A 22,348-nucleotide genomic window follows, 5' to 3' on the forward strand; every position below is an offset into this window, starting at 1 on the left:
GCAGTTCACCATGGTAAGTGGCTACTGCCGCTCATGGATATCTGTAATCAACACCAGTTAGGATTATATATTCTTACCAGAGGTCGGACACAGGTGCGCCGCTACTCCTGAGGACTAAGCTGGAACGCCTCGGAAAAGTATATCTCCCTTAACTGACTGACTGATGATTACTCACTGATTAACCAACCCAAATGGAGTTAACCAAAGGACATTTAAGCTTTAATTAGACAGCCTATTTAGCTAACGGAATTTAGTGCAATATGCGTATAATACTGACCAATCGATTATCGAAGTTAAGTGTTTAGTAAGTAAAAGTTGATTCGAAAAAAACACGAAAAGTACTATCGTACCATTTATTATCACTGCATAGCAAATGGTGTAGATCAACATCCATAAGACTAATCAACAACATGGATAGTTTTACTTAAAATATACATTTAAAACCTTATTATTATACATTTATAAAAAATATTTAGAAATAAAAACAATAATATTAACGGAACAACATAATTATTGTAATAAAAATAAACAGTGTCATGTATTAGTACGCTTATTGAAGTTTATATAATATTTACATAACAATTATTATTTTAGTAACAAAATCTCCATCATATGACTGATAATTGTGTCCTTTCTTAGGTAACATTCATACATTTAAATACTTGTGGGCAGCCAGCGTACAGTCGCCTAATCTTCTAATAGTCGTTGTCCAAATATAAAATTGGGTAGATTTGGAAAATCATTCCGTTTATGGAATAAAACTAAATTTTGAAATGTCCATTTAAAATAAAACATTTTTATACATTTTAATTCATTATTGAAGGTAAGGTAACTTTAGATGGGTTAAACGTTACTGAAAAATTCGTAAAATCGTAAGCTAAAATAACTTGTCGTTTAAGTAAGACAAACAGTCATTAGAAACGACAGGAAATACTGTAGAATGACATCTCCAATCAGATTGATGTCGTATACGATTTAAAGTCGAAGACTTCATGGTCTCTAGACTTGTAATATCGGATTTCGGACACAGTTTTCATTCTATTAGTACGTACATAGAATTTTAACAATAGTCAAATCCATTTGGCAATAATAACTAGGTAATTAGGCCTTTTTCATCTTCCTAAAATACATTGCAATTACAACTAATATTGTGTACGTAACAGGTGTATAGAACTTAAAGCTCTGTTATCACTCCTAATAGTGCCTGCCTTTAATGCAATTTACCTATCTTTGAACTGCGTAAGGATTGTATGTGCATTCATAGAGTTATTCAAGACCAATTATAGCAACGTACTTAGGCCCCCACTAAGATTTCCAACCACAAACATTAGCAGAAACTACAATATTCCATATTTAACATTCAACATTAGAAAATACAAAGTAATATACATTTCTACAAAAAGATAAGACTACGGTGACGATGATAAAACTATGCTTACGAATGTTAAAATACAAATGGCGCATATGATTGTGACTTGCGGATACAAAATTAGACCTATGATGGATGTTACTGTCATGAAATCAATGTTATACAAGTAAAATAAAGATGGAATTAGAACTTTATTATTTACAAATCACTAAAGTCTTAGAAGTCGTACTAAATTAATGTACAATTAGAATAATTAGGTACAAGACTGTTTGGTAAATCATACCAAAATGGAATATAATAACACTGTTCACTAGGTCCACCGTACCTATACCTCGAGACAAATAACTTGAGAGTTAATTATTTCTTGTTGAAAATATCTACAAACTTTAAAACAGTCTTCGGTTTCACTTACATAAATGTATATCCCTGTCGAATCAGTGTGTCATTTGTACTAGCGTTTAACAATCCAACTACTAAGCATTCATGATTCATTAATTCATTGAGGCACAATAAAAGGAAATAAATTAAAATTACATTCTCACGTTTTAAAACGGCCTACATATATCAGTAAACTATTGTGATTTAGTAAAATACTTCTAGGAAGCGTTAACAAATTAACAATGTCCTAAATGGAAAGTAACAATGTGATACAATTTCATTAATCCATCCATTCATAAGGACAAACAACTCAGGCTGGCCACTTCACAATGTTATCTAGCTCGCCAAAATGTAAAATTATATACCAGTACACTCTTTAAGCTCGCCAACAAGATCCCTAGTAAAACTGAATAAACTGTTAATTGTTATCTACAGTTCAATACAATATGGAGTCTTTGAAAAGAATATGTTTATGTGTTAAGACTAAAAATATATATACAATCACTTAAATTGACCATAGGACGCATCATACTCTCAAATCCGATAGGAATATTGCAGACGAGCCCAATTTTTATATACAAATTTTGCATTTGTGCAAATAAAACTAACAATACTAAATTTTTGTAAGTAATCATAAAACAATTTCAAGAAAAAGCAATATTCATTCCAAGGAAATAAACTTTAAATTAGAAACATGTTGGTCATTCGGAACATATCAATTTTGTGAAACAATATGTGTTCAATATTATTTCAGTGTTCAATTATAGAATGTACTGGTTTAGTAAATAATGAAAGTAAACATTTCGGCTGGCCTTAATCAACAATAATCGAGTTATGTTTTGGTTACATTGTATAAGCTCGCTGCAGCCATGCGGGGCAGGTTTAAAATTCCATACCGCATCACATGCGGTCTGTATAAATTTAGTATATCAGAGTAAAACTCCTATGCGATAATAAAATATATTAAATCTTTGTGCTAACTTACAATAAATTCATTTTTATAAACTATATTCTATTTATATATCTTTTATCTTAAGAAACCAATTATAATATATTTACTAAGCGCGCTTGGCACGCTGGATTGGTCTGCTTAAAACCTATATAGCTACATTCGTCATTTGATGGAATTCATCATCTAGTATATTATTTATTATATCAACACTACGTTAAAATACATATCAAAATTTCGATGTTTCTTTCAGATTAACGATGAGCTTACATATTGTCTTGAGGCACATACAGCATTTTTGTTACTTGTTAACTTTATTAAAGCCCATATTGGTTAGTTCGCCGGCTTTGGCTCCGAGGAACACTATTTCTGATATAAGCTTCTTTATTAATGTATCTATATAATAGTAATGGACGACAATACTAGTTACGCGTAACATGGAACTCGAAAGACGAACATTTTTAACGAACATAAGTAGGGAAAGAAAATGCTGTAATCATACATACCTATAGGTAGCCCCGCACCAAAATCTCATCGTATTTGAAGAAAACATGTCACTTTTTAAAACAAAGTAAACTCTACTGAGACCATAAATAACATTATATTTCATTTGATGATTTAGAACTCTAGTAAAATTGAGACATTTTAGTGTAATAGAAATTTTTAACATATCACATTATAATGGTGCATTGTATTGACTCAATTTTTGGGAGTGTGCGATCCATTTACAATCTAAGACACGTACAAATAAACTTTTGCCTTCACTGAAGGCATACAATTTAACATTGTACTCTAAAAAGACATCCAATACTTCGGCATCCTATATTAACACACAAAACGATCCTAGTGCTGTTAATTTCAAGTAATAGTGTTTGCTGACTAGAGGTCAACGTATGGCGCTCCGTCAATTTTGTCAAGATCGGCCAGGAGGTCGGCCGCAGGGGTCAGCGGGTCCAATATGTCCTCACGCAAAATATCGAGTGGCGAGGTCAATCCTTGGTCATTATCAACGACTGTGCGAATTTGAGTAGAGCCACATATTTCCACAGAGTTTCCATTAATTAGAAAATCTCTGTTACTGTAACTGAAGACACTGCGGTCTTCCGCGAGTTGCGGAGTAGACGGCACTGACTTTGACGATATCCCATTAGAGACAGTCGAATAATTATTATCGGCTGTAAATAGCTCGCGAGATCGTCTCGAGTCTATTTGCAAGTTTGCCGCCGTTCTCTTATACGGTAACGGTGTACTCGGAACGGACCTCGACGTGTAATACTTGTTTTTGTCCGAAACCAAGTCGGACAGATCAAATTCTATACTGTTGGCTCGCTTCAAAAAATCTTCTACATTGTCAGTCGTGGCCGCGTCACCTGGGAATGATTGATTGAACTGACTATTTCGGTCGAGCAAATCTCCGCTATTTGGAATATACGAACTCAATTGCTCTTCTGTTAGGATTTGCTGTTCGGGCAGGGGATCACAACCATTGCTGAGGGTATCATTAGAATTTAATAAATTTGGTGGTGCACCCGTATTAAGTACGTCATTACTACTATCTATTGCGTCATAAATCTTATCCAAGGTTTCCGGATTAAGGCCGGCTTTTGATATGTCGCACGTATCAGCTAGGGACCCAAAGTCGCAAAATTCGTTGGGTACTGGGGTCGGGGGTACGGAGCCCACGGGTGTGTTGTTGTAGCTTAGCAACCCTACATTGTTCATGCCTTGCTTCAGTGGCACAGACTGAGATCTGAACGATGGATCATGACCAAGCCTAAAATTTTGGATGGGTTCTTGAAAAAATCTGCTGACCTCACTGGACAACGGATCCGCTGACAGGGGCTGTGCGAGTTCGCCATTCATATGCTCTCTGAACAAAGTATTCGGCATGAAATTTAAGCACATATTGCTATTACCATTTTGTATTCCGGGGGAGTTTTGTAACATTGGATTTTTATATTGCGTCAAATTTGGTGAAGGCGGAGCGGACATCGGCTGGTAGTACTTCAAACTCGTTGCACTAATTGGTGATTTGTGTAAAAACTTTTGGTCGTTGGGTACCGCAAATTGCTTCGAGCATGGATCTCCTACGCCTAAAGAGAGGGGATTGCGCCTTTTCCTGCCATTATGTTTGGGGATAGGTCGTGGACAGAGTCTAGATCGAGGTACTGGAGTGTTCCTCGGACTAACAAAAGGACTGGCCGCAGTACTATGCGATATCGGGGAAGTTTGTAGAGACCCACCTAATATGACAGTTTTGTTCAATTTTGATGGACTGTGGCCTCGTTGACCAAAACCTAATGGTGATTTAGAGTGGAAATTTCCGGGCGAATGACATCCATCGGAAATAGGCACAAAATCATATTGTTGCGTTCTAGTAGTTGGACTCTGAGGTTCGTTATGGCAATTACCATTGAACAAGTGAGGTCCACCTACGTTACTCAACAAAGGATTTGCAGCGCTATTCGCATTATACGTTATTGGTACATTATTTTCATTAGGAAGCGAATTACATTGTTTATTAACATTAATTTCATTTTGGTTAGCTACATTTGGACCATTTACAACGTCTACTACCGGTTTGAAGGCTCCTTCAGTGACCGGTGTTTTATTCACTTGTTGGTCGCGGTTTACTAGAGTAAGTTGTTGTTCTTGGTTCGTTGGGAGGTTTGTTGAATTGGACCCACTTTGGTTTTTTAAATTTTTCGCTAACAATTCTCTCAATTGAGATATTTTTTCGCTTTTTCCTTGGCTATGGTCGTCTTGTGGGTCCTGGCCTGCTTCTAAAAAAGCAGCTGCACTATTAGTAGAATTCGGATCGCCGGACACGTCTTGATCGTTATCTCGTTGTTGAAAATACTGCAATAGTTCTTCCTCGTGCTCCTGACTGTTGCCTTCGTTCAGGTAATCGTCCAAGTCGTGCTTGTCGATGTTACAGATGCTTATCACTCGTTCCCTGTTCAGAATCTCCGAGTGCTTCTCCTCGCAGATCATGCCCGTCTTGATGTTGATGCCGTCGAGGCCGCAACACGAGTCGGGGGTCGCGGGCCTGTCCGGCGTCGCGGCCTTCGTTCGCGCGCCAAATTTTGTCACGTACCTAGGCGTCAGAGCCTTCACCGACCGTGTCGGACTCGCCGCCTCCTGTTCCTCCCGGGCCAGCGCCGCGGCGGTGCTTTTGGACCGGTTCGTTAAGTTTTTTGAATCCTCTAAAAAAGCAACCTCAGAACGGGCGGCGGAGGGCGCGGGCTCGGCGGCGGGCGCCTGCTGCCGCGCGGCCGCCAGCTTGCCGCCCAGGATCTCGGCGGCGCGCATCTTCTTGGGCAGGTACTCCGCGCGCGGGAACTCCTCGGGGGCCGCGGGCGCCGCGCGCGCGTCCGTCTGCGACGAGCGCGGCGAGCTGGCCTGCGTCTCGCTCTGGTACGTCTCCAGGATCAGCTTCTTGCCGGGCAGCTGCAGCCGCGGCTGGCTCGGGTCCGGCGGCCGGCGCCGCGGCCACTCGCCGCGCTCGGTGGACAGGTCGAGCGACGCGTCGCTGCTCAGGTTGATGGGCACGTTGTGGGTGGCGTCCGGCAGCACGGTGAGGTCGTGCGGCGTGTACGAGTCGAACGCGTAGGGCTCGGGGCGGTAGTCGTGCACGACCATGGCGGCGTGGGGCGGGTGCGGGGCGTGCGGCGGGTGCGGCGGGTGCGGGGGGTGCGCGCGGGGCGGCGCGGCGTAGGCGGGGTAGGGCGAGCGCGCGTCGTACACGTAGGGCTGGTAGCCGTAGCCCGCGTCGGGCGGCGGCTCGCTCTCGTGCTTCACGGGGTGTTGCGCCACCCCCACGTACGACGTGGACGGCGGCGACTCCCCGGTGCTCTCCTGCCCCTTGTTTCTCTTCGGGCGACCGGGTGTTCCTTGTGTCTGTGAATTAATAAAATTTATGTATGAAAATTCATTCATTTGCACAGAATGTTATACGATAATAGTTGGGCATATTCACTTACTTGTATTTTCCGCTTCAATTCCCGTCTCATTACGTCCCGACCTGGCGTATCCTCTGATTGCCCTGAAAGTTTAAATTAATTAATAAAATTATTTACTTAGTAGGCCAAAAACAATTTACATGTACTTTACTTATGTATCCTTAATATATAAACGTATATTTTTTTCAGTATGACAAATTTTGTACGAAGTTTAGTGATCGATATGTGAACGTACCGTGCACGGGCGCGAGCGGCGGCGGCGAGGCGGCGGGCGGCGCGCGCGCCACGCCTGCCAGGTGCCGCGACAGTTCTGATATGTTCGCGAACTTCATACCTGACATACACAAACTCTCATTGTACAACACTGACTTAACAACATATAAATAGCAACTGATTTTAGTTCAAATATGTTTGAGTTAAAAATGGTAAAAGTGGCACAGCAATTCGGATTTGTCTGAACCAAGAGTAATCATCAATGTCATTTGGTATAGTAAGATTCTGTAAAAATAGACTAAAAGAGAATTTTTACCACCAAGCTATAAAGCTTGGTGGTAAGAAGCATTATCTTAGGCAACTTCATTTAACTAATAATAATTAAATGAAGTTGCCTAAGATAATGCTTCTTTCTATTGATCTACCTCTGTGGTCAAACATTTGAAACGCATTGAATAAAATAAAGACAAAACATAAACATACCCAATTTAATTTCGGCCCAATCACAAATTACACGCTCATTTTCTCTCGACGATATACTTGGTTCCTGTAACAAAATATAACACAATATTATAGGTATCCAAAGTAAATTGCAAGTGAAACATACAATACATTGAATATTTTTGCATAATAATTTGTATTGATTACAATAACTATTTCTTAATGTGTGTGTTTATCTGGAATAATAACAAATGGTAATTGTGAAAAATATAATAACTGTTTACATTTTTGAATTAATAATAAAGTGAGTTCTATACTTTCTTGCGACCATTCAAAAATAAAATTATTTCTATAGTTTTATTATTAAAATAATACCTTGGATGATTCACCCAAATCAGGTAACTGTGGCACTTCTAACTTAATCTTTTTCCGGAGACCAGCATAACAGTACCTGAAATTAGTATAAAATTAGGCTCAATTAATGAAATTAACTAATTTTAAAACAATAAAGTTATGTTTATAAAGTTAATTGAAAATTATTATAAATCATTTTAAACTTTAATGATAACATTCAAATTTGTGTTTAATTTATTGGCAATATACAGGGTGATTTTTTTAAACGGGCCTTCAGGGCCAAATCCGAAACTATAAGAATTAGCGAGAAATGCTGAAAGGAGTTACGAGGCCGATTTTGATGAAAACTAAAACTTTGCCTTTAATCTGTCACATAACATTACATCTCAGAATTTGATCCTTATAAGCGACACTATCAGATAGTGGAATAATATGTATTTTTTTTGCAAAATGAACTCGTTCGATTCCCGTCTAAGGAAAGAGGTATTTTAAAAAACTAATGATGCAGTTTTAGTTTTTATCAAAATCGGCCTCGTAACTCCTTTCAGCATCTTTCGCTAATCCTTATAGTTCCGGATTTGGCCCTGAGGCCCGTTTGAAAAAATCACCTGTATATACCGACGCGACAGCTTGCCTATTTGATAAAATTATTTACTTAATTATACATAAATATTGTTGAAGCTATTTTTTTTATCACACCAAAATACCAATCACGTCCAGTTGATGGTAAGTGCCGCTCAGGGACATCTATAATGAACCCTAGATACGATTAGATTTCTACATGTATACGTAGCTACCCCCGAGGACTAAGTTGGTATGCCTCGGACGAGTATGTCTCCCTTACCACACCCTCCAAAGTGGTGTTATATGGCAGATACATAGATTAGTAAAGATACGCCGCCTTGAAATTGAATGAAGCCACAAATGGCTTATTATCGTAAGTTCTTTTTTTGAATTCTTGACAAGTAGAAACATTTTTAGAGAAAATAAATAACTAATACTGCGTAATTTACATGAATTTACATAATAAATAAATAATTATTTCAAATATTTTAGGGATATTTTAGCACGGAGCCGTGGCAAAACTTTTTTACGCAAGTATTTAAATTCTCAAAACTGGGCACATTTTCTAGTTAGGAGTGAGTAATCTTTACTAATCTATGGGCAGATATAGGTGTGGCTGTAGTGCCTATGAAGTCGAACCACAATGGGTTACCACCTTCAAGTGTGACATACAAGTAATAAAATTAGGCGAGCTTAGACATAGTCAAACTAATAGAATAACCCCATTTCCCCTTCAACCAAAAGTGACACATTTAAGATATCTCCTACTTATAGAGAAAACCTTCTAGAAAAGAAGAGAAGACATGATCAGAAACGAAGTTTAAATTTAAAATAACTTTATACCATCATTAATTTGTTTTATTTTGTGTGACGTAAACTGATAAGGAACTTCATAATATTTTTAGTAAGCGGTCGATTATGTAACCAAATTACTAATCCACACAATTATATCAGACCATTAAAGTACTGTAATATGTTACGTAACAATATTATGTATGTATTTCCGATATCTCAAATTCATTCTTAATTAGGGATGTCACTTTACACGAGAGTAAAAGCGTGTTTTTCTTCATATATTTTTTATAGCAAATTATCCTTATTTTTTCATTACTTATAAAAAAACGTGCTTTAAGGGTCGATACACATTAAAGCGTGGTTAAGCTTTGCGACAGAGTCGAAGAGCTTGCCGCTTGCAAGACTAATTTCCCTAGCAAACACCTAGAATACGTCGCGCGTTTAACAATTTCACGACGCAAATTTCAACGGGTCGACGAGCGACGTCGTGGATTTTCGCGGTTAGTTCAGCGCCCAATTATTTTATGTGTGTCTGCCCTACGAGCCATATTTTACTTCAAATAAATAACTTAATAAATAATAAATTAGCGTCTCGAATTCCTCGTAGTGTTTACCAGATCCAACTAAATACAATACGTTATACCTATACGTAAGAATACGTATAAGAATTACGTCAAATTATTCTACGTTAGGCGTGTTAGGCCACACCTACGAATATTATTGGTCTCGTCTTGTGGCTTGGCGGAGCCAATCAGCCTGCAGTAATATCTAATTTGCAATTAGTACTCAGTCGCACGTGTCTGTGGGCTAAGAAAAACAACATAAAAATGCAGCCTATATTATGCACGGTCCCACATAACACACCTTTATTATACTTGATTGCAGGTACGTACTACGTAGTACGTACACGGGTTTAGACGCCTTGTGTGACGCAGACATGAATTCAATTTAAGTAATTTTATGTGTCCTTTTCGTTTCATATCCGCTCCGTCTAGTTTCTAGACTTATTGCTTAACCTTTGCTCATGAATACGTTAGTGCGAATATACGTTCAGTCGTACACGTGTTGTGGTCTTTACATCGTACGACATTCTCATATAAGTACATAAGTGAGTTATCTATAATAATATTATAAAATTGAAGTGATTGTGTGTTTGTCTGAACTTTAGTTGTTGGTTTAACCATTCACTTTTAAAAAATAAGTTTGAAAGGTCATTTAGTAAGACTTTTAACGTTTTGTAATATAACGCATCAATACTTACTAAAAATGTTTTTTAACCGGGTGAAATCGCAGGGCAAAACTAGTATAGAATACGGCAGAACGTATAATGTAAAGCGCTCTTAAGTTCTAATATCAGTTAACAGTAGATTACTTACCTAGAATTCCCACGAGTGCCGAGGCGCCGCGGCCGCACAGTAGGGTACACTTGCTTCATCACTTTTCCGAAGTCAGCTGTCGATAATGGCTTCATGTTGCAGCTCATACAATGAGCGCTAGGAGCCAATAATAGACCAATTAACATGAAAAATTATAATCAACAGTACTAAAGGTTAAACGTGATACGCAATTGTGGCTTTTAATGATTCTAAATAGTTATAAAATATTATCTAATTCTCTACATAATTGAATGCACAATCAAACTAAACAAGTACATACAGAAACAAGGAAACTCGTGTAGATGTGTTTCATAACGGAATACGTATTTATTGGGATCGTTTTACATAATATTGTGTAAGCACACAAATTTCAATATTTAATTTTAAAGAAAATGACGTTGATATTGTGTAGAATACAATAGTTTTTTGCTGTATTCACACATGCGAATAAGTTTCATAATGTAAAAATTTCTACTTTCCTATAAAAATAATGTCCTACTAATTGATTCCTTAACTAGCCAAAAAAGTATATCTATTTGAGATGGAGAATAATTTAAAAATCGACAGCTATTATATATACTATATAGATTCACCAACTTAAATGGACCAGACGGTTAAAAAAAGGTAAATGTTAGTAAATCCAAGATACCACATACATTGCAATGTCATATGAGAAAATTATTCAAAACGTTTTTTATGTAATCAAGATCAACAATCTATCAAAATCAATGTAAATATTTTAAAAAATAAAAACATAATGAGTATCAATTATTTAAAGGTATAAAGTCCTGAAATAGTGAACAAAGATAAACTCTTGCATGTGAAGATATGTGTGGAGATATCACTTAAATCGAGTATTTACTGCCTATCTTTCAAATTGGAGCTGATAAGACACTAACCATGTTTAAAGTAATTTTTAAAACCTTGATGGATTTAAAATCATTGAAAGTAAATATTTCATAACATGAAATGCTTGTAATGTTAATAACTTTTATATAAAAATAAAAGTTGGTATATTCACTGTCAAAGTGTAACCAAAATACATTACTCTTATCACCCATAGAGCTGATAATCGAAGGATTTAAGAGGTTATCAAATTGCAACAAATCCCAATGAAAGTACAGAGTGTTCCTGACCAAGTGGATAGATAGAATTTCTAAATAAGCATCTGAATATTGCTATCTATCTAAAATATATTACTTGGGAAATAGATATTATCATGAAACTATAGTTATGTAAATCTCTATATTCTTCACGAATTGCTTAGCTTCTGGAACCATGGGCCACACAAGTGAAATGCAAATAAAGATTAGTACTCACATGTATTCATCATAAACATCCTGCTTTGGCAATGAAACATCTGGATCTACTTCTAAATGTGTTTGTATCCATGTTACAGTTTGCTGAAGCTCAGCCCTGAAATATCAACACTTTTTTAAACAAAACATCATAAATATAAGTATTTATATTTATGATTTTTTTATTTAAGATATTTTATTATAGAATATGTATATATTCTATAATAAAATATCTTACAAAGGACTGTTAACATTATATGAAACATTGTACATATTTATGAAATTGTTTGGTAATATGATTTAGAAGATAAAAGGTAATAAACTTTCTTTATATTCAAATCCTAATTATTTCTTAATAATTTTAATGAAAGATAAATGAAGTAAAACGAAAAATGTTAAGCTAATGTTACCTAGATCCTAATGGATTTATTGGTTGTTTTAAAGGATCATGTGGAGGAACACCAGTTGGCAGCCGAAGATACAAAAGGAGTCTCTCCGCCCCACTCAAGGCCTCCACTGCTTCCAGGAGTTGTGATACCCTTTGTCGCCCCTCCTGACTGTATATAACAATAGATTATGTAAATGAAGTTATTCTTTTTTAATATATGATAACAAATACATTTCAATAACTTATTTTAAACTTATTAATAGCACTTATGGTATATTGTTACCTATGCTGTGTATCATTTCAGCTGTAAAATGACAGCCACATCCTAACACATTTGGATTGCACATTGCGCTAATTTGAATTAATGACAATATGGTTACATAGCTACTTTATATACCACTTTCTTCACAATGGTGCTAACATGAGTTCATAGTTGATGCAGTCGAGTGGCAAAATAATATTGAGACAAGTTTAATGTCATTGTCACCATATATACTGTCTAACCACTTTCATACACGCATTATACAATATAAATCTATTTGCTGATATAATTTTGATAACATTGTTAATGTTATTTGTATATGTAATTCTATACTGCTCATCTAGTTGACATGGGGCTTGTGAGGAAAACCATTGACAAGTATTTTCTTTTGGTGCTTTAACCAAATAATGTTTTAAAGAAACGTTAATTTGTTGGCGACTGGCCAAATTCAAATAACCAAATGTTTTCAAGGCACTGTATTGTTTACTCTTGATTTCGCCTATATTTTCAAACTGCTATTGCAGTATGGTAATAGAGGAAGTTATTTCTGAGAAGAAACTCTGGGGAGGGATGAGTAGCAGTGGAGAGAATTAGTTATCAGGTATGTGTTACCTTAGAGCGTTTTCGACTATTTGTTGCATAGATGCTACTTTGCCGGAGTCCATCTTCGCCTCCTTGCCCAGAAATGGGGCGGGGCCCGCGCCCGCGGCACTCGACGGTCCCGGGGAGATATTTGAAGGAACAATACTTTCTTTAACGTAAGACGCAATTTGCCTATGTTTTGGATGATTGACATTTTCCCGATGAAGTTTCGCGTCATCTACTAATTCTCTTTCGGTTTTAACATTTTTCGTATTATCTTCATCGGTCCAAGGCTGAAACGGAGTCGTACTTTCCATTCTATCCCAGATTGATTGCAAATATATTGTTATTTGATTTCATATTGGAACTTTTTATCATAATTTATTATGCGTAACAAAACTCCATTTTCTTGACAATTGACATTAGATCAGCTGTGCGGTGAGGTAGTGTAAGGGGGGAGTGGTGTTGTCAGTGAAAAAAATTGATTAATAATGTAATAAATGGTGTGGTAAGGGAAACAGACGTTTCCAAAGCATTCCATTCCAGCTTAGTCCTTAGGGGCAAAGAGTATAGTAACCTGTCTTAGGGGTAGCCGCCCATCTGTGGCCACTGGCCAACCTCATGTATGTTGATTGTTTGTGGGGGGCAATAGCCACTTACCATCAGGTGGATTGTATGCTTGTCTGCTACCTTTACATTGTAAAAATCTATTATCCGGGCTATTCAGTGCAAAGGTAAGTAAAACCATCTCATACGGGGGGTTTGTTGAAAAAATGTTGACTAGTAAATAAGTTCAAAAACCCTCCAAATTGGCGCCAGTGTACCAAATGGGTATATAATGAAGTTAGCAGCAGTTGTAAACAGACTGTACTGAATAACTGAATTGAAAAATTTAATAATATCAATTTATTAATCTAAGAATATTAATAATATTTTAGACAATTATGGACTTAAAATGCGTCATTTTTTAATCTAACTTCTTGCTACACTAATACCACCAATAACGATTTTCAATGAGCGCCTTTGGACACATGGAAATCATAAATTAAATTATAATAATATATGATGGAGACGGTTCTATTTACCTCTCCCCTCTATCATAATAATATATAGGTTACTATACTCTTTGCCTCTACCCCTCGGAGGAATAAAAATCCTGGATAAAAAGAGACAGTTAATATCTATATTGTCTATAAAACTTTGTTCCCTAGTGTTGTGCAAAGTTGTCATCTGAACCCGATACTTAAAATCGATTTCACCTAATAGCACTGTGTAATTCTGCTTTGGTCTAATTTGAATGGTGTCGACTGTGGTGAGGCTTTCATATATTTCCAAGAGGTTCCAATTTAGTCTTCTGAGTCGGTAATGCATCTGTAAGCGATCTCAGGTATGAATTTAGATTAATAAGACTATGCTTACCACGGACTGAGAACAGAGGTCCATGGATGACGGTAGTCACTTTCCATCAGGTGGACTGCAAGCTCGTTTGCTAACTCATTTTGATGTGAAACATCTATAGCCGCACGTAAAACCGATTTCTGGCGTGGCGACGCATGCCGTGCTACGCTATACGATGGTATATATATACAGTCTATATGCAGTAGTGTGTACGGTGTGGCGACGCGTCGCCATGCGTAATCGAAACTATTACCGAAGTCACTGATTAAACGAATTAAGTAGTCACGATTTGAAATAAATTCGTAAATTTTTGTATTTAATGAAAATAAATGTTTATTCAATAAATAGTCATCGTTATCTGGAAAAACATCGTAATATTTTATTTCATCATTATGACATATTTAGTTCCTATCACACTATGTTCTTTTCTGCATATTACTTTTACAAAATAATGTCGATGTTTCACATCTGCCAGGCGTCCCGTGACGGCTCACATTTTTTTTTTATAACAAAAAGAATCCTTCATAACTACAATGTACACAGTTAATATTAAACATTTAATAGTTGTTCGATTTAGAATCGATCTTCCAATCGACTAACCAGATGTCTTATCATAGGCTGAACTTTAGCCGCTGAAAAGCAAGAAGTCAAGGCCGTGAAACACTATATCAAAATTAATTAAAAACCGGCTATATTTGTGTCTGAATTTGAAGCCCAGTCATACTTCAATTACTTATCTCTTTCTTTTACGTTGAAACCCTTATAAAATAAAAGAGTGCAGTATTACCAGAAGTGTTCATCTTGGTCCTGCATGTTTTCATCGTTCTGTGTAGCAGGGTTTAGTTGTTTACTGTTTAGTTGTACGGCAATGTTTTTCGAAAATGTTAAAAAATATCAAAGTTTTAATAAAGAATATAACACTCATCATATTTTTGTAATAAAGTAAACGTTATGTTTTGTGTTTACTAAGTTTACTTCTATCTTTGTCTTAGAATAGTCTTGTCTTGTCTTTCTGTATTGGGTAATTATATTTTTTTGAATGAGTAAACAGACATTTTATCAAGGCTACCAGTGCGACGACCCGGCGTAAGGGCATTAAGAATAATAAGGTACATACTGACTAAAAGCTTAAAGACAGGTAACGCTATGTTAATTTATAAAATTGATGATTTACTTTTTGTTTAAAAATAAATTCAATTGAATGAATGTAACTTATTTCATTACATGTACAAATAAATATTTATGTTTATAATAAGAGCTAGCTGCATGATGTATGGTTACGGTTAGTTAGAGTTATAATGGTGCTAATATTAGTCTATGATTCACAGTGTTTTAAACATTATGGACATGTATAATGGAGGCAATTTAAAGAAGAGGCCCGATTAGCCTGAGACTGAAAATATAATCTTAGCTAACCATATGCTATAACAATCACTGACATTCGGAAAACACAGTTACATTTCCTTGGATGAAGTCTTATGCAGTGTTTTACCAACCAAAGGTTAACATTTGACATTTTCTTCATACCCTAATGAATATTCAAATTATTCAATTCTTGCATACCATAAACTGTTGACAATTTCTTATTGGGAGCATTTGTCAAATGTCAATGTTTGGTTAGCAAAACAATTTATATATATTTGAATATTTATATATTGATAACTGATATGTAAAATATAGTTATCGTCAAACTGCTAGTGCGCTCTGCAGTTTTTGCAAGCGGTGTAGTCATACAATTTGCTATGACGATGCAATTCATTTCTATGTTCAGAGCACGCTAACAGTTTTACACGGACTTTACAAATATACTTCACCACCTTGAAATTGAATGAAGCCACAAAAGGATGATTTTATCATTTATGTTTTGATATTTATTGACAAATAAAAAACATTTTTAGAAAAAATTTACACACAAATAATGAACACAACATAATTTATGTAATAAATAAATAAGTATTTCAAACATTTTAGGGACATGTTACAATGGAGTCATAGCAAAACTTTATTTATGCTACAATTTCAATTCTCAAAACTTATAACAAATTCTTGTTAAAAAAATCAATCTATGTAATTTACTCATCTAACATTGATAAATTTAATATTTATAAGGGGCAATACTTTCTATCAATTTTTCAGTTTTTTGTCGATTTTTGGTTTTCCGTAGCTTAAATTAGATAGCTTGAATAATAATAATAATGGGCACAGGCCTATATTGAATAACCCACGATACCTGAGATTTAGACAAAAATGTAATGACACCTCCATGCTCAATACCTACCATGCTATTTTGGTTATAGATAAACAAAGATGTTTGCATGTGTAAAAAATATGAGAAGAATAAGATAAAAAGGTTGACAACAAGTTTTATAAGGTCAGAGTATAGTTACTTATGAGAGTATAGTTATTGCATAGTTGCAAGTGTGTAATGTGTATAAGATTTTTTTTTTTTTAGAGATGGTCACAAATTTTTCTTTTTAAATAGGACTTTGGTTTACAGCAAAAGCAAAGAAATGGCTGATGATGATGATATAGATATTGTAGAACATGATCTCCTAGACAATCCTCTCATACAGAAAATGTTTCCAGACTTGTCTATTTTTAAACAAGAAATAATAGACTTCAATAATGAAGGTATGTAAAACTGCTAAAATCGTAGCGTTAATACATATAGAGAACAATTTACTTAATGAAAATACTTGTTTCAGTACCAACGGAAATTATACCTGAAACATGCAGTATTATTGAACAGCAAAAGGATGATCACCACATAGATAAGGACGAAACTGATAATGTAGAAATAATTAATAAAGCTTATACATCGTCTTTTCCTAGAAATCCCACAGATAAGGTTTACTCAAGAATATGTTTACGCAATAATATTCAGCAGCAGGAATTACATGAAGAATACAAGAGTCCTAAAGATACATTATGTTGTGAAGTAGTAACTAAAAATCATATTTTAATGGAGGAAAAAATGAATGTTCTAAAGAATCAACGAGTTTTGGATAACCTTTCTGAATTGTCATCGTGGATAATTGAAAAGATGTGTAAACAAAATATAATTGAAAGTGAAAAATTAATTGAAAGTGAAAAATTAATTGAAAGTAAAAAAGTAATTGAAAGTGAAAAAGTAATTGTAAGTGATATAAAATCACGGTATCCAATGTTGGTAGAAGTTTTGACGAGACCAAGTGAGTTGCAAAAATATAAAACTATCCAAAATTCAAAGAAAATATCTTATGAATATGATCTACACAAAGAAAATTTCAATAGTAGCCCAGCGGGTTCTACTTGTTCTGAAAATCTAAAACCAAGCTATGTTGAAAACCATGAAGTAGATCAAGTGGATCAAAATAAATCTGACGAAACTATTGGTTCCTTAAGAAACTCAGTTTTGCCATTGAAACATAATAAATTAGTAATAGGATCAAAACCGAGTGTTAAGCATATACATAAAAAAGTGTCTGATAAACAAAATATGTCAAAAGATGTAAAGGTTGTGGTAGAAAACATAAACACTTTTCTGAGTAAAAGTACTAGATATTGTAAGATTTGTTGTAGATTATTTCCAAGTAATAAAACTTTAGCGGACCACAAAAATCTTGTACATACCCTATTAGGCGATAGTCAACCAAGTGAATTAATCAAAATTGCATCTATTAACCAAAGTTATAGATATGAATGTAATATTTGTGGTGCAAAGACTTTAAACGTAAGTGATTTGTTAAGGCATAAAAGGACTATTCATTCAAAAAATGAAATGAATGTAGGGAAAAAGGCAGAAAACTTAAATAATCAATCACAAGGAGAGGATAAATTGATCCCGGAAATTGAGAGTTTCGAATGTGCTCATTGTAATAACAGATATGCATCTCAACAACTTGTCATAGACCATATGTACGAAGTAATCAAAAACATCAACAAAGATATTTCAAAGTCTTCTGAAATTGAAGAAGGAAAAAAGATAGATGTTGAAAAAGATATTCCAACTTTATTTTTCTACAAATGTTCTTTTTGCTCATGTTATTTTGATAAGAAAAGGTTTTATATCCGACATGTGAAGAAACATAAAAATATTGGTAACTTTAAGTTTGAAAAAGTTGCTTTTGATCCAATATGTAAACATTGCTCTAATACGTTCTGTGACGTGAATTCATTTAATAAACATGTTAGGAGGTGTCACCAAATGAAAAAGAAAATGCGTAAGAAAATAGCACATGTATTAATAGATGAAGCTGACAACGATCCAAAAAGATTAGAACTGAAACAACAAAGGAGAGATTTAAAGGAGAACAAAATACAAAGCAACTTGAATATGAATGAAACAGATATTAAGAAAGATGAAAGTATTTCAACAATGTGGGAATGTTCCCAAGGTAAGCCACAAAATCAATATTTATTAAAGTCTGCCTTGTTTAAATGTTTCAAATGTGGCATATGTTTTTTAAATGCCTACAAAGCTGCTGATCATGTAGCTCATATGGATATATTAATAAATTGGAAATGCTTAAAATGTTCGAGATTTTTTAAAAAAGAAGACGAGTTATTGCACAGCCACCAACATTTATTTACTGACACTTTTGATGTGTGTGAAATAAGTGATATTAATCAATTAGCTGTGCTGTTTAAATGTCCAAATTGTACAACTTATTTCCTGGAAAAAGATTTCTTTAGTCATCATTCTGTATGTGAAATGCAGTCTCCACTTTCAGCATATTGTAAAATATGTCATAATTTAGTTGATGATAAAATCAAAGGTTTGCATGATATGCATCATAAGCAGCTGCCAGAATTGAGTATCTTATATGTTGAATCCGATGTTATTACTTATAATGGAGAAAATTATAGAATACCAGCTTTAGAAAATAATACAGTATTGGAAAAGGAAACTATTAACAGAAAACAAATATCGATAAATGAGACTCTTTTCGAACCTCTGGACCCTCTCAAATTAGAGAAAAAAAGTGAAGGAGTTCCTAAAATACCAAGTTTCTCGTATTGCATCAAATGTAGATGCTTCGTAAGAAGAACTAACAATCTCTACTATCATACTAAAGGTCGATGCACTAATGCTATTCATTATGTTTGTAGATTTTGTGGATTAATACTTTCAAATAAAACCATTACTTTTCATAGAAAGATGCACAAAGATGTGCCAGGATTAACATTACGTGATTATAAATTTTACGACTTGAATAGTGGTAAAGTAATGTGTCCACCAGTACCAAAATACCCAAGTTGTAAAAAATGTGAAAAACATTTTATCACAAAAACTGCAATAATAAGTCATCAATGCGATGAGGACTATTTGACATGTCCTGTATGCAAAATAAAATTATCAAATGCGGCATTTCCGTTACACGTGTCTTTTCATAATTATTCATCAAAAAAGGACGTATCTGGGCTTTCAAATAATCCGCCTGCTCTAGAGTTACCATCAATAAATTTGGTGGACTCCTTGAAAAAAGACAATATTCAGCTTTTAGTGTATCTTTGTAAAACGTGTAAGATTGCATTTGACGTTTACGATATGGTTATAGAACATTGCCAGGATCATATTTGTGGTCAAGAAATGGAAGTAAAAACGAAACCTTGCAATACGTGCAATATAATATTTGACATTACTTGTTTTGAGAATCACAGTATGTTGCATGTGTGTAATTGTGATGACGATTTCGTAGTATTGAATTTTGATGATTTTTATGCTAGAGCCCAAAATAATATATGGCTTCATCACCTACTCGGTACACTGCCTCAAGGAACAATTGATAATATTCTTGGAAATTCTATTTATAAATACGAACGTAGGATAAAAATGAAAATTATACAAGATGGGTTAAAATGTTTCACATTTTATAAGTGTGCAAAGTGTCAAAAATATATAAATCCAAAGTCATTATATCAGCATTGTAAAATACTCTGCTTTAAATTGAAACCACTTCCATGTTCATTTTGCGGAATACAGTTCGTATGCAAGAAATATCTAAATGAACATAAGAAAATACATGCAGTCCAAGATGTTACCTTAACATCATATAGAATAGTGCTTTTTAATTGTGATGAAGATAAATGCAATAATCATGCTCTGAGCTTACCAAATCAATATGTTTTATATGAATGCAGGAATTGTAATGGAATAGTAGATAGACTGGATCGTAAAAATCACAAATGTGATTATGATGATCTTGCCAAATGTTCTTATTGCGGGTTGTTGATCTGTAAGAACGATTACACGCGCCACGTTTTAAAGCATAAGGAATTTTGTAGTTTTAATGAAAACAATATGAGAATTATTTTAATTGGACAGGTCAAGAATTGCTTTAAATTGAAACATAACTTGGTACCATCTTTTAGAGGAGTCCGATTAGATTATTTAATGTATCAATGTAACAAGTGCCATGTTTGTGTAAAGGACAAAGAAAGCAGTTTACATAACTGTCCCATAGACACTGCTATTACAAAATGTCTTAAATGTGAACTATATATTGAAGATACTCAGTTCAAGGAACATAGTAATTTTCATGAATGTAATACACATTTTTTAAAAGAAAATATAACGGTGGTTAAATTTGGTTTTACAATTCCGACACTATCTGCTGATGATGTTATTGTTATTGAGGACGAGGATGACTTGGAAATTATAAATAATGGCATTTCAGAACATAACAAATCTAATGAAATAAGTAATGTTTATAAAAGTCAATCAGATACAGTTATTGAGAAAATCGATGAAATATTTAAATGTAAATGCGGTCTCCATTTTTTAAACAAACTAATGGGACTGTCACATTGCATGACATGCAAAGATCTGTATCCTACTAAGCAAAGATGTTCGAAATGCGGGCTTGACTTTCTACCTAGTGTTTTATATAACCATCTTTTAGCACATCATGGAACTAAAAATATTTCTTATAAATTCCATGTAATTGAAATATCTTAAAGATATTCCGACTTTAAGTCGGAGGCCAATCCTTTTTGTCAAGGAGCAGCCTGTATAACTTTTTCTATTGAAAATAATTAGCTCTTAACCTTCCATGCTAGTAATTTATCCTGACAGCTAGTGGCCGATTCAGGATTTTTGCGTTCTTGCCTTGGTCGAAGGTAGACCTTTCAGGAATTTAATGGAGAAAAAAGGCTTATCTATAAGTAAGTAAACAGTCTCCGAAATAATCTCAACATGATTTTAAATTTTTGCATTACGCTCCTAAGCTTGGATCCGCCACAAATGACAGCTTAATAGGTAACTTTGAGTCTAGTTTGGTTGAATTGTCGCTAATGATTTATGAATAATATGCACGCAGTGATTTATAACTTTAGTATAGTTTAATAATACGTGATAATATATAATAACGTAACATTATTTGCTATAGGTAAAAATATGTGCCATGTGCAATATACATTATTAAAATATTTACTGTGAGCAATAAGAAATAGGGGTCCTGACTCCTGATATTTTAGATTAAGATGCTTTTATTTTTTTAGTAATTGTTTAAGCGCCACAAAATAATATTTTGGTTATATCTAAAAAAATAGGCTAACTCTGTTAAATATACATTTTTTATATCTTTGTTATTGTTTTATTTGTATGGGGCAATTAAAATATACTCGGGATGACATACTAAACAGTAGGAAAGTATGTTCTTTATTAATTACAAATCAGTGATGTGATGATGTCATCATAGAGTGGAATCCGGCTCGAAGGACTAAAATAAAGATTTAAAATAAACGGAGGATGCATGTGCAGACCTACAGGATATTGCTACGTCTGTTACACCCTGTCGTGCCGTTTCTGATTTAATGAGCCTCCAGGATTGTTACATACCAGTTTTCTCTAATATAGGAGTATCTAACGAGCATGCAGTACTTCTGATTGTAAATGGTTACTGCCGTCGTAATCAATCCCCGATAAGATTAGATTCCTAATGCTAACCGAGGTTGGCCACATATGCGTCGTGTAGGCAATTAAAGAGCAAGTTAAATAAATTTAATATATAAAGGACCTAATAATATGTAGTTACT

General features: G+C 34.7%; 2 protein-coding genes across 13 annotated transcripts; one reads left to right on the top strand and one right to left on the bottom strand.

Moving 5' to 3' along the window:
- Positions 1-339: 339 nt before the first annotated feature.
- Positions 340-13,372, bottom strand: LOC140747430 (uncharacterized). Its single transcript, XM_073079874.1, has 9 exons — positions 12,962-13,372; positions 12,110-12,256; positions 11,722-11,817; positions 10,402-10,518; positions 7,688-7,763; positions 7,355-7,418; positions 6,894-6,992; positions 6,680-6,741; positions 340-6,596 (listed from the first exon to the last, which is right to left on the bottom strand). Exons 1-9 carry the CDS (start codon positions 13,246-13,248, stop codon positions 3,576-3,578), a joined length of 3,969 nt encoding a protein of 1,322 aa, XP_072935975.1. The 5' UTR covers positions 13,249-13,372; the 3' UTR covers positions 340-3,575.
- A 1,585-nt stretch (positions 13,373-14,957) lies between these two features.
- LOC140747432 (uncharacterized) lies at positions 14,958-21,896 on the top strand. 12 transcript variants are annotated; one of them, XM_073079875.1, is made up of 4 exons: positions 14,958-15,467; positions 16,627-16,700; positions 16,782-16,960; positions 17,035-21,896. In XM_073079875.1, the coding sequence occupies exons 2-4, from the start codon at positions 16,645-16,647 to the stop codon at positions 21,267-21,269; spliced, it is 4,470 nt and encodes a 1,489-aa protein (XP_072935976.1). In that variant the 5' UTR covers positions 14,958-15,467; positions 16,627-16,644; the 3' UTR covers positions 21,270-21,896. The 12 variants fall into 12 exon arrangements, with proteins under 12 accessions (XP_072935976.1, XP_072935980.1, XP_072935982.1 ...); XM_073079879.1 differs by having other exon boundaries at positions 16,812-16,960; XM_073079881.1 differs by having other exon boundaries at positions 16,827-16,960.
- Positions 21,897-22,348: the final 452 nt, after the last annotated feature.

This window comes from Epargyreus clarus, unplaced genomic scaffold (genome assembly GCF_041222505.1).
Source record: "Epargyreus clarus isolate Ecla_fem2 unplaced genomic scaffold, WU_Ecla_fem_2.2 ptg000014l, whole genome shotgun sequence".
Taxonomy (NCBI): domain Eukaryota; kingdom Metazoa; phylum Arthropoda; class Insecta; order Lepidoptera; family Hesperiidae; genus Epargyreus; species Epargyreus clarus.

Bases quoted from the DNA above. Each gene is read 5' to 3' on its own strand.
- LOC140747432 (XM_073079875.1), top strand. From the start codon at position 16,645: ATGTGTAAAAAATATGAGAAGAATAAGATAAAAAGGTTGACAACAAGT. The intron at 16,701-16,781 runs GTCAGAGTATAG...TTTTTTTTTTAG, and splicing joins TTGACAACAAGTTTTATAAG to AGATGGTCACAAATTTTTCT. The intron at 16,961-17,034 runs GTATGTAAAACT...TACTTGTTTCAG, and splicing joins AATAGACTTCAATAATGAAG to TACCAACGGAAATTATACCT.
- LOC140747430 (XM_073079874.1), bottom strand. From the start codon at position 13,248: ATGGAAAGTACGACTCCGTTTCAGCCTTGGACCGATGAAGATAATACG. The intron at 7,419-7,687 runs GTATTATTTTAA...ATTTTGTTACAG, and splicing joins ATTTGGGTGAATCATCCAAG to GAACCAAGTATATCGTCGAG. The intron at 6,742-6,893 runs GTACGTTCACAT...TTAAACTTTCAG, and splicing joins GCCGCTCGCGCCCGTGCACG to GGCAATCAGAGGATACGCCA.